General features: G+C 49.7%; 1 protein-coding gene across 1 annotated transcript in view; it reads right to left on the bottom strand.

Annotated features, from left to right (window-relative positions):
- nudt14 (nudix (nucleoside diphosphate linked moiety X)-type motif 14) overlaps positions 1-13,944 on the bottom strand; it is a 98,107-nt gene extending 84,163 nt beyond the window's left edge. Inside the window, exon 1 of the mRNA XM_038822118.1 lies at positions 13,836-13,944. Coding sequence (XP_038678046.1) covers positions 13,836-13,916 — 81 coding nt within the window. The 5' untranslated portion in view covers positions 13,917-13,944. The remainder of the gene's footprint in view (positions 1-13,835) is intronic.
- Between the last annotated feature and the right edge of the window lie 300 nt (positions 13,945-14,244).

Below are 14,244 nucleotides of genomic sequence, written 5' to 3'. Positions count from 1 at the left end.
GATAACAGATACCCGGGAGTGAGTTACAGGACTGGAATCTAATTTGGGGGTTCAGGATGGTTTATATGTAGAATAACAGATACCCGGGAGTGAGTTACAGACTGGAATCTAATCGAGGGGTTCAGGATGGTTTATATATAGAATAGCAGATACCCGGGAGTGAGTTGCAGACTGGAATCTAATCGAGGGGTTCAGGATGGTTTATGTATCAAGTAACAGATACCCGGGAGTGAGTTACTGACTGGAATCTCATCGAGGGGTTCGGGGGTGGTTTATATATAGAATAGCAGATACCCAGGAATGAGTTACAGACTGGAATCTAATCGAGGTGTTTGGGTGGTTTATATATAGAATAACAGATACCCGGGAGTGAGTTACAGACTGGAATCTAATCGAGGGGTTTGGGGTGGTTTATATGTAGAATAGCAGATACCCGGGAGTGAGTTACAGACTGGAATCTAATCGAGGGGTTCAGGATGGTGTATATATAGAATAACAGATACCCGGGAGTGAGTTACAGACTGGAATCTAATCTAGGGGTTCAGGATGGTTTATATATAGAATAACGGATACCCGGGAGAGAGTTACAGACTGGAATCTAATCGAGGGGTTCAGGGTGGTTTATGTATAGAATAACAGATACCCGGGAGTGAGTTACTGACTGGAATCTCATCGAGGGGTTCGGGGTGGTTTATATATAGAATAACAGATACCCAGGAATGAGTTACAGACTGGAATCTAATCGAGGAGTTCTGGGTGGTTTATGTATAGAATAACAGATACCCGGGAGTGAGTTACAGACTGGAATCTAATCGAGCAGTTCTGGGTGGTTTATATATAGAATAACAGATACCTGGGAGTGAGTTACAGACTGGAATCTAATCGAGGGGTTCAGGGTGGTTTATATATAGAATAACAGATACCCGGGAGTGAGTTACAGACTGGAATCTAATCGAGCAGTTCTGGGTGGTTTATATATAGAATAACAGATACCCAGGAGTACGTTACAGACTGGAATCTAATCGAGGGGTTTGGGGGGTTTATATATAGGATAACAGATACCCGGGAGTGAGTTACAGACTGGAATCTAATCGAGGGGTTCAGGGTGGTTTATATATAGAATAACAGATACCCGGGAGTGAGTTACACGCTGGAATCAAATCGAGCAGTTCTGGGTGGTTTATATATAGAATAACAGATACCCGGGAGTGAGTTACAGACTGGAATCTAATCGAGGGGTTCGGGGTGGTTTATATATAGGATAACAGATACCCGGGAGTGAGTTACAGACTGGAATCTAATTTGGGGGTTCAGGATGGTTTATATGTAGAATAACAGATACCCGGGAGTGAGTTACAGACTGGAATCTAATCGAGGGGTTCAGGATGGTTTATATATAGAATAGCAGATACCCGGGAGTGAGTTGCAGACTGGAATCTAATCGAGGGGTTCAGGATGGTTTATGTATCAAGTAACAGATACCCGGGAGTGAGTTACTGACTGGAATCTCATCGAGGGGTTCGGGGTGGTTTATATATAGAATAGCAGATACCCAGGAATGAGTTACAGACTGGAATCTAATCGAGGTGTTTGGGTGGTTTATATATAGAATAACAGATACCCGGGAGTGAGTTACAGACTGGAATCTAATCGAGGGGTTTGGGGTGGTTTATATGTAGAATAGCAGATACCCGGGAGTGAGTTACAGACTGGAATCTAATCGAGGGGTTCAGGATGGTGTATATATAGAATAACAGATACCCGGGAGTGAGTTACAGACTGGAATCTAATCTAGGGGTTCAGGATGGTTTATATATAGAATAACAGATACCCGGGAGAGAGTTACAGACTGGAATCTAATCGAGGGGTTCAGGGTGGTTTATGTATAGAATAACAGATACCCAGGAGTGAGTTACAGACTGGAATCTAATCGAGGGGTTCAGGATGGTGTATATATAGAATAACAGATACCCGGGAGTGAGTTACAGACTGGAATCTAATCTAGGGGTTCAGGATGGTTTATATATAGAATAACAGATACCCGGGAGAGAGTTACAGACTGGAATCTAATCGAGGGGTTCAGGGTGGGTTATATATAGAATAACAGATACCCGGGAGTGAGTTACAGATTGGAATCTAATCGAGGGGTTCGGGGTGGTTTATATATAGAATAACAGATACCCGGGAGTGAGTTACAGACTGGAATCTAATCGAGGGGTTTAGGGTGGTTTATATATAGAATAACAGATAGCCGGGAGTGAGTTACAGACTGGAATCTAATCGAGGGGTGCGGGATGGTTTATATATAGAATAACAGATACCCGGGAGTGAGTTACAGACTGGAATCTAATCGAGGGGTTTAGGGTGGTTTATATATAGAATAACAGATACCCGGGAGTGAGTTACAGACTGGAATCTAATCGATGGGTCCAGGGTGGTTTATATATAGAATAACAGATACCCGGGAGTGAGTTACAGACTGGAATCTAATCGAGGGGTTCGGGGTGGTTTACATATAGAATAACAGATACCCGGGAGTGAGTTACAGACTGGAATCTAATCGAGGGGTTCAGGAAGGCCGTGGATGTTCCATTGTTGAGTATCTAAAGCTGACAAGGACAGATTTTGGTCTCAGGGAATTAAGGGACTATGATGGGGAATGGGCGGGAAGGTGAGGTTAATTCTCCAAATCAGCCGTGATGGTATTGAATGGCAGGACGGGCTCAATGGACCATATAGTCTGCTGCTGCTCCTATTTTCTCTCTGTTCTTGTGTTAGAATAACTGACATCTGGAAGTGAGTTGGAATGGTTTCCATATAGATCGACCCTGCAGTATCCAAAGTGTCCATTTCCAGTCAAAAGAAGGAAAGACCTATATTTACATCGCACCTCTCATGATCTCTAATTGTCCCAAAGCACCTTTCAATGAAGAATGTCTGAAATATCTTACTTACAAGATAATACATGGCTTAGAAAGGGTGGACGCAAAGAAACTGTTTCCGTTAGGCGAGGAGACGAGGACCCGTGGGCACAGCCTTAGAATTAGAGGGGGTAAATTCAGAACAGAAATGCGGAGACATTTCTTCAGCCAGAGAGTGGTGGGCCTGTGGAATTCATTGCCGCGGAGTGCAGTGGAGGCCGGGACGCTAAATGGCTTCAAGGCAGAGATAGATAAATTCTTGATGTCGCGAGGAATTAAGGGCTACGGGGAGAATGCTGGTAGGTGGAGTTGAAATGCCCATCAGCCATGATTGAATGGCGGAGTGGACTCGATGGGCCGAATGGCCTTACTTCCACTCCTATGTCTTATGGTCTTATATGGCCACGGTAGAATCAGCACGACCAGTGTGCAATTCTATCACGCTTCATCTTAGAAAGTCTCTCAAGGTATTTCATTCACACAGGTAACAGTCTTCTGAATTCCAAAGCCAGGAGCTCGGGTCAGGGACAACTTCGAAAGACTGAAGAAGATTATGTACGGATGCAGGGAGTCAGCACCTTTTTCCACTTGGAAACCACTATCGAGGCAAGAACACAAGTCCAGCAGTAAGAGTGGAGGAGATGAGGGCCCGGTTTTCGGAGCAGGATGCCAGGGGTATCAATCTCCAAATTCCTGTCCCAGGTTCAGAGGAGCAGGGGATTGAGCAGTTCGGCAATTGGTGAAAGAGGCAGTGTGAGGGAGAGGACTTCCATCCATGGGGCTTTTCAGGGGGGAGGATCTTTCACAAGGATCTGCTACATCTCGGGTTATGAACTAGCAAATTGTATAGAGACTTGTTTAAACTAGAAAGGAAAGGAAGAGCAAGGGGAACCCAAGCATTGGGAAGGGAGGAATAACTTCGCTAAATATACAAATCCTAAAAAAGCAAAAATATGAAAATGAAAAAAATGAAATGAAAATCGCTTATTAGAACATAGAACAGTACAGAACAGGCCCTCGATGTTGTGCCGAGCAATGATCACCCTACTCAAACCCACGTATCCGCCCTATACCCGTAACCCAACAACCACCCCCCGCAACCTTACTTTTTAGGACACTACGGGCAATTTAGCATGGCCAATGTACATCTTTGGGCTGTGGGAGGAAACCGGAGCACCCGGAGGAAACCCACGCACACACGGGGAGGACGTGCAGACTCCGCACAGACAGTGACCCAGCCGGGAACCGAACCTGGGACCCTGGAGCTGTGAAGCATTTATTCTAACCACCATGCTACCGTGCTGCCCTGTCACGAGTAGGCTTCAATGAAGTTACTGTGAAAAGCCCCTAGTCGCCACATTCCGGCGCCTGTCCGGGGAGGCTGGTACGGGAATCGAACCGTGCTGCTGGCCTGCTTGGTCTGCTTTAAAAGCCAGCGATTGAGCTCAGTGCGCTAAACCAGCCCCTATGGAATGCTAAAGGAACGAGGGGAGAGAAGGAAAATCAACTTTTTAAAATCTGTTCATGAATGTGGCAAATAGGACAAAGTGTGATGAAGCTGCAAACTTTCATGCAAAAGGAAATCGAGAGTTAAGGAGTTGTATAAAATATGCTCGCAATATAGGAACATAAACTGAGTTACAGGTAAACACGGATTTGATCAGATGATGGTGTGGTGTGAATTGACATATCAGATCAAATGTTCTTGGGGAAAGTCACAAATAGATGAGAGAAAAGGCGGAAAGATAAAGTCAATCTGGTTAAAGATCTAAGATTGAAAGAGATGTTCCATTGGTGGACTGTGTGGCAGATTTATCAGTAGGGATTTGGGGATATTAAAGGAGGGGAGAATTGAGGCAGAAGATCTGAATAAATGGCGGAGCAGGCTAGACGACCCACTGACCTCTCCAGTTCCTATTTCTTATGCTCTCGCTGACACTCACCCCTGCTCCCAATACAATCAGTGGGAGGGAAGTGGAAATCTGTTGACAGAACAGGGATTGGAGACGGAATTATAAAATTATTGCTCTTCAAGCTTTGAATAACCCATTTGCTGACTGGGGCAGAGAGCGAGGGAATGAACAGAAAATGTGTATATGACATTGATTTCTAGGTGTGTCTGCCTACAATGGGAGAGGTGTTACCAGATTTAGTTATGATCATAAACAGGGCAGGTGATACATAAAATGGAGGTCTTGTGGGGCAGTGGGTAATATTCCTGCCTTGGGATTAGGTCTCACACCAGGACATGGTGACCAGGGCAGGTGCTTCGTAACATGGCCAAACTGGCAGATTATCGGCCTGAAAATCGTTCTAATCTGCCTGACAACAGGAAGTAAAGAGCGGGAGAGGTTCCTAGACACCCACACTGCGAGAAGGCAACGGCAAACCAGTGCAGTACTTTGCCAAATGGAATAACCAACCCAATATAGTCCATGGTCACCAACGCCTTCCTAGGGCATGGTACCTGACGGATGAAGAGGATACATAAAAAGCTAAATGAGCATCACGGATATAGTCAACATAACATAATCAGGTTCAGATGGCTTCTTGGCCTTTTGGCTAAGATGAGCGTGGGGTCAGGTGTAACGCCTGGATCTGGTATGTCTCTCTTGTGGAGACCATGAATTGGATTCAATTTGGGTTGGTTTTTGGAGCAGGCAAGGAGCTGGATTAGGGGTTTGCCCCTGTCCGCACTCTGAGCTCTGGCTTTGTAACTCTGATGAAGAAAATAAAAAGGTTCAGCTTCTGAGTTGAAAGAGGAAAAATTAATACAAAAATCAAGGTCACCTGACTGAAATAGGGTACACTTTAGACAGGAGAAAATAAGGTGTTGTAGTAAGGTGACTCTAGACCAACAATGGGACTTTATTAAAAAACTTGCAGAAAAATGTCCGAACTCAAACCAAACAGTTAAGCTAGGCAGTTAACTGTTCCCTGGTGCACTCTCTATGGCAACATGTCTACCAATTAGAGTCCACTTGTCAACCAATCAGCATCCCCTTCTCATGCATTATGAATTGTTGTTCCCTTTACTATTGGTAGTCTAGCAAACTGCCCTGATCAATGGGAAACAAAAAGCTTCAACACACCTCATCAGTGATGCTGTGTATTACCAAATGACTATATGAATAAATAAAACCATTTCTGTCATACACATCACTGGCTAGAAAGCTATTTAGGATCTCCCAAAATTGTAAAGGCCTTTTTATAAATGCAACTTCTCTTTGTCTTCTCTCTTTCGTCTTCACCTGTATGTACAGTAAGGTGCAAACGTATATCGTTGCCCAACATGGATACACTGAGATCTGAGACGTAACAAATCCCTCCAAAGTACATCCAATGGAAAGCAACTGGCAGGGTAATCTGACAGGCGCGTTGACTGGCAGGGTAATCTGACGGAAGCTCTGACTGGCAGGGTAATCTGATGGAAGCTCTGACTGGCAGGGTAATCTGACGGAAGCTGACTGGCAGGGTAATCTGATGGAAACTCTGACTGGCAGGGTAATCTGACGGAAGCTCTGACTGGCAGGGTAATCTGACGGAAGCTCTGACTGGCAGGGTAATCTGATGGAAACTCTGACTGGCAGGGTAATCTGACGGAAGCTGACTGGCAGGGTAATCTGACGGAAGCTGACTGGCAGGGTAATCTGACGGAAGCTGACTGGCAGGGTAATCTGACGGAAGCTCTGACTGGCAGGGTAATCAAACCGGGGCGTTGACTGGCAGGGTAATCTGACGGCATGTTGCATGGCAGGGTAATCTGACGGAAGCTGTGACTGGCAGGATAATCTGATGGAAGCTCTGACTGGCAGGGTAATCTGACGGAAGCTGACTGGCAGGGTAATCTGACGGCAATGTTGACTGGCAGGGTAATCTGACGGAAGCTGACTGGCAGGGTAATCTGACGGAAGCTGACTGGCAGGGTAATCTGACGGAAGCTGACTGGCAGGGTAATCTGACGGAAGCTCTGACTGGCAGGGTAATCTGACAGGAGCTCTGACTGGCAGGGTAATCTGACAGGAGCTGACTGGCAGGGTAATCTGACGGAAGCTGACTGGCAGGGTAATCTGACGGAAGATCTGACTGGCACGGTAATCTGACGGAAGCTCTGACTGGCAGGGTAATCTGACAGGAGCTCTGACTGGGAGGGTAATCTGACGGAAGCTCTGACTGGCAGGGTAATCTGACAGGAGCTCTGACTGGCAGGGTAATCTGACGGAAGCTGTGGCTGGCAGGGTAATCTGACAGGAGTTGACTGGCAGGGTAATCTGACGGAAGCTGACTGGCAGGGTAATCTGACAGGAGCTCTGACTGGCAGGGTAATCTGACGGAAGCTGTGGCTGGCAGGGTAATCTGACGGCATGTTGCATGGCAGGGTAATCTGACGGAAGCTGTGACTGGCAGGATAATCTGATGGAAGCTCTGACTGGCAGGGTAATCTGACGGAAGCTGACTGGCAGGGTAATCTGACGGCATGTTGACTGGCAGGGTAATCTGACGGAAGCTGTGACTGGCAGGGTAATCTGACGGAAGCTGACTGGCAGGGTAATCTGACGGAAGCTGACTGGCAGGGTAATCTGACGGAAGCTCTGACTGGCAGGGTAATCTGACAGGAGCTCTGACTGGCAGGGTAATCTGACAGGAGCTGACTGGCAGGGTAATCTGACGGAAGCTGACTGGCAGGGTAATCTGACGGAAGATCTGACTGGCACGGTAATCTGACGGAAGCTCTGACTGGCAGGGTAATCTGACAGGAGCTCTGACTGGGAGGGTAATCTGACGGAAGCTCTGACTGGCAGGGTAATCTGACAGGAGCTCTGACTGGCAGGGTAATCTGACGGAAGCTGTGGCTGGCAGGGTAATCTGACAGGAGTTGACTGGCAGGGTAATCTGACGGAAGCTGACTGGCAGGGTAATCTGACAGGAGCTCTGACTGGCAGGGTAATCTGACGGAAGCTGTGGCTGGCAGGGTAATCTGACAGGAGTTGACTGGCAGGGTAATCTGACGGAAGCTGACTGGCAGGGTAATCTGACAGGAGCGTTGACTGGCAGGGTAATCTGACGGAAGATGACTGGCAGGGTAATCTGACGGAAGCTGACTGGCAGGGTAATCTGACAGGAGCGTTGACTGGCAGGGTAATCTGACAGGAGCTCTGACTGGCAGGGTTATCTGACGGAAGCTGACTGGCAGGGTAATCTGACAGGAGCTCTGACTGGCAGGGTAATCTGACGGAAGCTCTGACTGGCAGGGTAATCTGACGGAAACTGACTGGCAGGGTAATCTGACGAGAGCTGACTGGCAGGGTAATCTGACGGAAGATGACTGGCAGGGTAATCTGACGGAAGCTGACTGGCAGGGTAATCTGACGGAAGCTGACTGGCAGGGTAATCTGACAGGAGCTCTGACTGGCAGGGTAATCTGATGGAAGCTGACTGGCAGGGTAATCTGATGGGAGCTGTGACTGGCAGGGTAATCTGATGGGAGCTGTGACTGGCAGGGTAATCTGACGGAAGCTCTGACTGGGAGGGTAATCTGACGGAAGATCTGACTGGCAGGGTAATCTGACAGGAGCTCTGACTGGCAGGGTAATCAGACGGAAGCTGACTGGCAGGGTAATCTGACGGAAGCGCTTAGTCAAGGTCTTTGTAAATGTGGTAGCCATGATGTGGAGATGCCGGCGTTGGACTGGGGTGGGCACAGTAAGATGTTTTACATCACCAGGTTAAAGTCCAACAGGTTTGTTTCGAATCACTAGCTTTCGGAGCACTGCTCCTTCCTCAGGTGAATCTGAGGAAGGGCGGCACGGTAACACAGTGGTTAGCACTGTTGCTTCATAGCGCCAGGGTCCCAGGGTCAATTCCCGGCTTGGATCACTGTCCATGCGGAGTCTGCACGTTCTCCCCGTGTCTTCTTGGGTTTCCTCCGGGTGCTCCGGTTTACTCCCACAGTCCTGAAAGACGTGCTGTTAGGTGAATTGGACATTCTGAATTCTCCCTCCATGTACCCGAACAGGTGCCGGAATGTGCCGACTAGGGGCTTTTCGCAGTAACTTAATTGCAGTGTTAATGTAAGCCTCCTTGTGACACGAATAAAGATTATTATTATAAGACTTCTTACTTTGTAAATATGGGAGAGGAGGGGAGGAAGATGGGAGAGAGAGATTACAGCAGAATCGTTTAAGGTAACAGGACAGATTGAGAGAGCAGTTAATAAAGCATAGCGTATCCTGGGCTTCATTAATAGGGGCATAGAGTACAAGCACAAGGAGTGTATGTTGAATTTGTATAAGACACCTTCAGCTGGAATATAATGTCCAGTTCTGGGCTTTCGAAAGGATGCGAAAGCATTGGGGAGAGTGCACAAAAGGTTCACGAGAATGGTTACAGTGATGAGGAACTTCAGTTATGAAGGTAGATTGGGAGAAAAGGTTGGGAGGTACTAAAAACTGTAACGGGTCCAGACAGGGTAGACAGGGAGAAACAGTTACCCCTCGTGAAAGGGTGGAGAACGAGAGGGCACAGAATTGAAGTAAATGAAGGAAAAAACCTTTTCACACAGCAGGCAGTTAGGGTTCGGAGTGCACTGTCTGAGTGCGTGGTGGAGGCTGGATCCATCAAAACTTTCAAAGGGGAGTTAGACTTGTCTGAAAAGGAATAATGTGCAGGAGGGTTTACGGGGAGATGGCGGGGGCAATGGCACTAGGTAAGTTGTTCATGTGGAGAGCTAGTGCGGGCAGGATGGGCCGAATGGCTTCCTCTAGTGCAGTCACAATTCTGTAACTCTGTGCTAGATTGACTAACCACGCACTGAGAGCACCCTCTAGTGCATTTGGATGGATGCTTCTCCACACTAGCCATTGATTGTGCTGACTCGGAATGTGAACAACTGCTGAAACAAGTGCCTTGGGCCTGCCGCCATTCAGCAATGGGGTTAACACAGCTCAATTCCTCTCACGCCCTTGCAGGAGGCACAGAAAAGAGGCTAGCATCCTGCCACGCTGTGAAAGCATTAGCGGAATGGATCTCAAGTCGAGCATAGCCTGTCAGAACCAGCCCAGGAGGGAGTGGAATCTCAAATCATAGAAAACAGTCATTTGCTAAGTAATGGTACGGCATTGCAGCTCAGGGTGTGGCATCACAGGCAGGCTGCTGTGGGCTGTACCTTTGTGAAAGGAGCCTGAAATAAAGGGTTAGTCCAGACATCATGACTCGAAACAATTCTGAAACGGTTATGAACCTGGTAAAGATGTTACTTCCCAAAGATCCCTTTAGTAAATAAATGGTTTGGGATGAGTTTAAACCTTGGTGGTTGCTGACCTGAGCAATTGGTGAGTGGGGAGCCGAGGAGGGGTTGGCAACAGGTCAAGGGTATCCTCTCCTGCTCTCAATCCAGCTGTCCCGGACATGACGTGTGCTGCCCTCAAAGGTCAAATAGCTCCTGGCTCATGTGAAGGGGCTTGGATAAGACCATAAGACATAGGAGCAGAATTAGGCCAGTGGGCCCAGCGAGTCTGCTCCGCCATTCAATCATGGCTGATATTTTCTCATCCCCATTCTCCTGCCTTCTCCCCATAACCCTTGATCCCCTCATTAATCAAGAAACGGTCTATCTCTGTCTTAAAGACACTCAGTGAATTGGCCTCCACAGCCTTCTGCGGCAAAGAGTTCCACAGATTCACCACCCTCCGGCTGAAGAAATTCCTTCTCATCTCTGTTTTAAAGGATCGTCCCTTTAGTCTGAGATGGTGTCCTCTGATTCTAATTTCTCCTACAAGTGGAAACATCCTCTCAACGTCCACTCTATCCAGGCCTCGCAGTATCCTGTAAGTTTCAATAAGATCCCCCTCATCCTTCTAAACTCAAACGAGGAGACACCCAGAGTCCTCAACTGCATCTAGTTCTAGATGCTAGTACTAGCAGCTGGTTTTGCACTGTGGGCTAAATAGCTGGCTTGTTATGCAGAACAATGCCAGCGGCGCGGGTTCAATTCCCTTACCGGCCTCCCCGAACAGGCGCCGGAATGTGGCGACTCAGGGCTTTTCACTGTCACTTCATTGAAGCCTACTCGTGACAATAAGCAATTATTATTATTATTATAATAACAGGTAATGAAGAGACAATAGAACGGGAGGAACTTAGAACTATTATCAATAGGGAAAAAGTACTAAACAACCTATGGGGCACATCTTTGGACTGTGGGAGGAAATCGGAGCGCCCGGAAGAAACCCACGCAGACACAGTGAGAACGTGGAGACTCCGCACAGACAGTGACCTAAGGCTGGATTCAACAATCACACCCAGAGACCAATCCGGTTCCCCAATAACCCAGAGACAAATCCAGTTCCCCAATAACCCAGAGACCAATCCGGATCCCCAATCACCCAGAGACCAATCCGGATCCCCAATAACCCAGTGACCAATCCGGATCCCCAATCACCCAGAGACCAATCCGTATCCCCAATCACCCAGTGACCAATCCGGATCCCCAATAACCCAGAGACCAATCCGGATCCCCAATCACCCAGAGACCAATCCGGATCCCCAATCACCCAGTGACCAATCCGGATCCCCAATCACCCAGAGACCAATCCGGATCCCCAATAACCCAGAGACCAATCCGGATCCCCAATAACCCAGAGACCAATCCGGATCCCCAATCACCCAGAGACCAATCCGGATCCCCAATAACCCAGAGACCAATCCGGATCCCCAATCACCCAGTGACCAATCCGGATCCCCTATTACCCAGAGACCAATCCGGATCCCCAATCACCCAGAGACCAACCCGGATCCCCATCACCCAGAGACCAATCCGGATCCGTAATCACCCAGTGACCAATCCGGATCCCCAATCACCCAGAGACCAATCCGGATCCGTAATCACCCAGAGACCAATCCGGATCCGTAATCACCCAGTGACCAATCCGGATCCCCAATAACCCAGAGACCAATCCGGATCCCCAATCACCCAGAGACCAATCCGGATCCGTAATCACCCAGTGACCAATCCGGATCCCCAATCACCCAGAGACCAATCCGGAACCGTAATCACCCAGTGTCCAATCCGGATCCCCAGTCACCCAGTGACCAATCCGGATCCCCAATAACCCAGTGACCAATCCGGATCCCCAATCACCCAGAGACCAATCCGGATCCCCAGTCACCCAGTAACCAATCCGGATCCCCAATCACCCAGAGACCAATCCGGATCCCCTATTACCCAGAGACCAATCCGGATCCCCAATCACCCAGAGACCAATCCGGATCCGTAATCACCCAGAGACCAATCCGGATCCCCAATCACCCAGAGACCAATCCGGATCCCCAATCACCCAGTGTCCAATCCGGATCCCCAATAACCCAGTGTCCAATCCGGATCCCCAATCACCCAGAGACCAATCCGGATCCCCAATCACCCAGTGTCCAATCCGGATCCCCTATTACCCAGAGACCAATCCGGATCCCCTATTACCCAGAGACCAATCCGGCTCCCCTATTACCCAGAGACCAATCCGGATCCCCAATAACCCAGAGACCAATCCGGATCCCCAATAACCCAGTGTCCAATCCGGATCTCCTATTACCCAGAGACCAATCCGGATCCCCAATCACCCAGAGACCAATCCGGATCCCCAATCACCCAGAGACCAATCCGGATCCCCAATCACCCAGAGACCAATCCGGATCCCCAATAACCCAGTGACCAATCCGGATCCCCAATCACCCAGAGACCAATCCAGATCCCCAATAACCCAGTGACCAATCCGGATCCCCAATAACCCAGTGACCAATCCGGATCCCCAATCACCCAGAGACCAATCCGGATCCCCTATTACCCAGTGACCAATCCGGAACCGTAATCACCCAGAGACCAATCCGGATCCCCAATAACCCAGTGTCCAATCCGGATCCCCTATTACCCAGAGACCAATCCGGATCCCCAATCACCCAGTGTCCAATCCGGATCCCCTATTACCCAGAGACCAATCCGGATCCCCTATTACCCAGAGACCAATCCGGCTCCCCTATTACCCAGAGACCAATCCGGATCCCCAATAACCCAGAGACCAATCCGGATCCCCAATAACCCAGTGTCCAATCCGGATCTCCTATTACCCAGAGACCAATCCGGATCCCCAATCACCCAGAGACCAATCCGGATCCCCAATCACCCAGTGACCAATCCGGATCCCCAATCCCAGAGACCAATCCAGATCCCCAATAACCCAGTGACCAATCCGGATCCCCAATCACCCAGAGACCAATCCAGATCCCCAATCACCCAGAGACCAATCCAGATCCCCAATAGCCCAGTGTCCAATCCGGATCCCCAATCACCCAGAGACCAATCCAGATCCCCAATCACCCAGAGACCAATCCAGATCCCCAATAGCCCAGAGACCAATCCGGATCCCCAATAACCCAGTGACCAATCCGGATCCCCAATCACCCAGAGACCAATCCAGATCCCCAATCACCCAGAGACCAATCCAGATCCCCAATCACCCAGAGACCAATCCAGATCCCCAATCACCCAGAGACCAATCCAGATCCCCAATCACCCAGAGACCAATCCAGATCCCCAATAGCCCAGTGTCCAATCCGGATCCCCAATCACCCAGAGACCAATCCAGATCCCCAATAGCCCAGTGACCAATCCGGATCCCCAATCACCCAGAGACCAATCCGGATCCCCAATCACCCAGAGACCAATCCGGATCCCCAATCACCCAGTGTCCAATCCGGATCCCCAATAACCCAGAGACCAATCCGGATCCCCAATAACCCAGTGTCCAATCCGGATCCCCTATTACCCAGAGACCAATCCGGAAGGGGATCCGGGGCCTTATCCGGACGGGGGGTGGGACCTGATCCGGATGGGGATCTGGGGCGTGGGCCGCGGGCACACACCTGGGTGAAGTGGACGGTGAGCGGCCGCAGGAAGCGGGAGTCCCGGCAGAGGCCGAGCGTCACGTCAGAGAGAGCGTCCATCGTAGCGGGGCGGGGCCTGGCTGGGGGCGGGGCCTGGCTGGGGGCGGGGCCTGGCTGGGGGCGGGGCCAACTGCGTCACGTCAGAGAGAGCGTCCATCGGCGCGGCGGGGCGGGGCCTGGCTGGGGGCGGGGCCAACTGTGACACGTCAGAGAGACCGTCCATCGTAGCGGGGCGGGGCCTGGCTGGGGGCGGGGCCAACTGCGTCACGTCAGAGAGAGCGTCCATCAGCGGGGCGGGGCCTGGCTGGGGGCGGGGCCGTGAGTGCACGTCAGAGAGAGCGTTCATCAGCCGGGCGGGGCCTGGCTTGGGGCGGGGCCGTGAGCGTCA

The sequence above is a fragment of the Scyliorhinus canicula genome, chromosome 2, assembly GCF_902713615.1.
Source record: "Scyliorhinus canicula chromosome 2, sScyCan1.1, whole genome shotgun sequence".
NCBI lineage: Eukaryota > Metazoa > Chordata > Chondrichthyes > Carcharhiniformes > Scyliorhinidae > Scyliorhinus > Scyliorhinus canicula.
The sequence above is the reverse complement of the archived record's forward strand: the minus strand, read 5'-3'. Positions and strand labels throughout refer to the sequence as shown.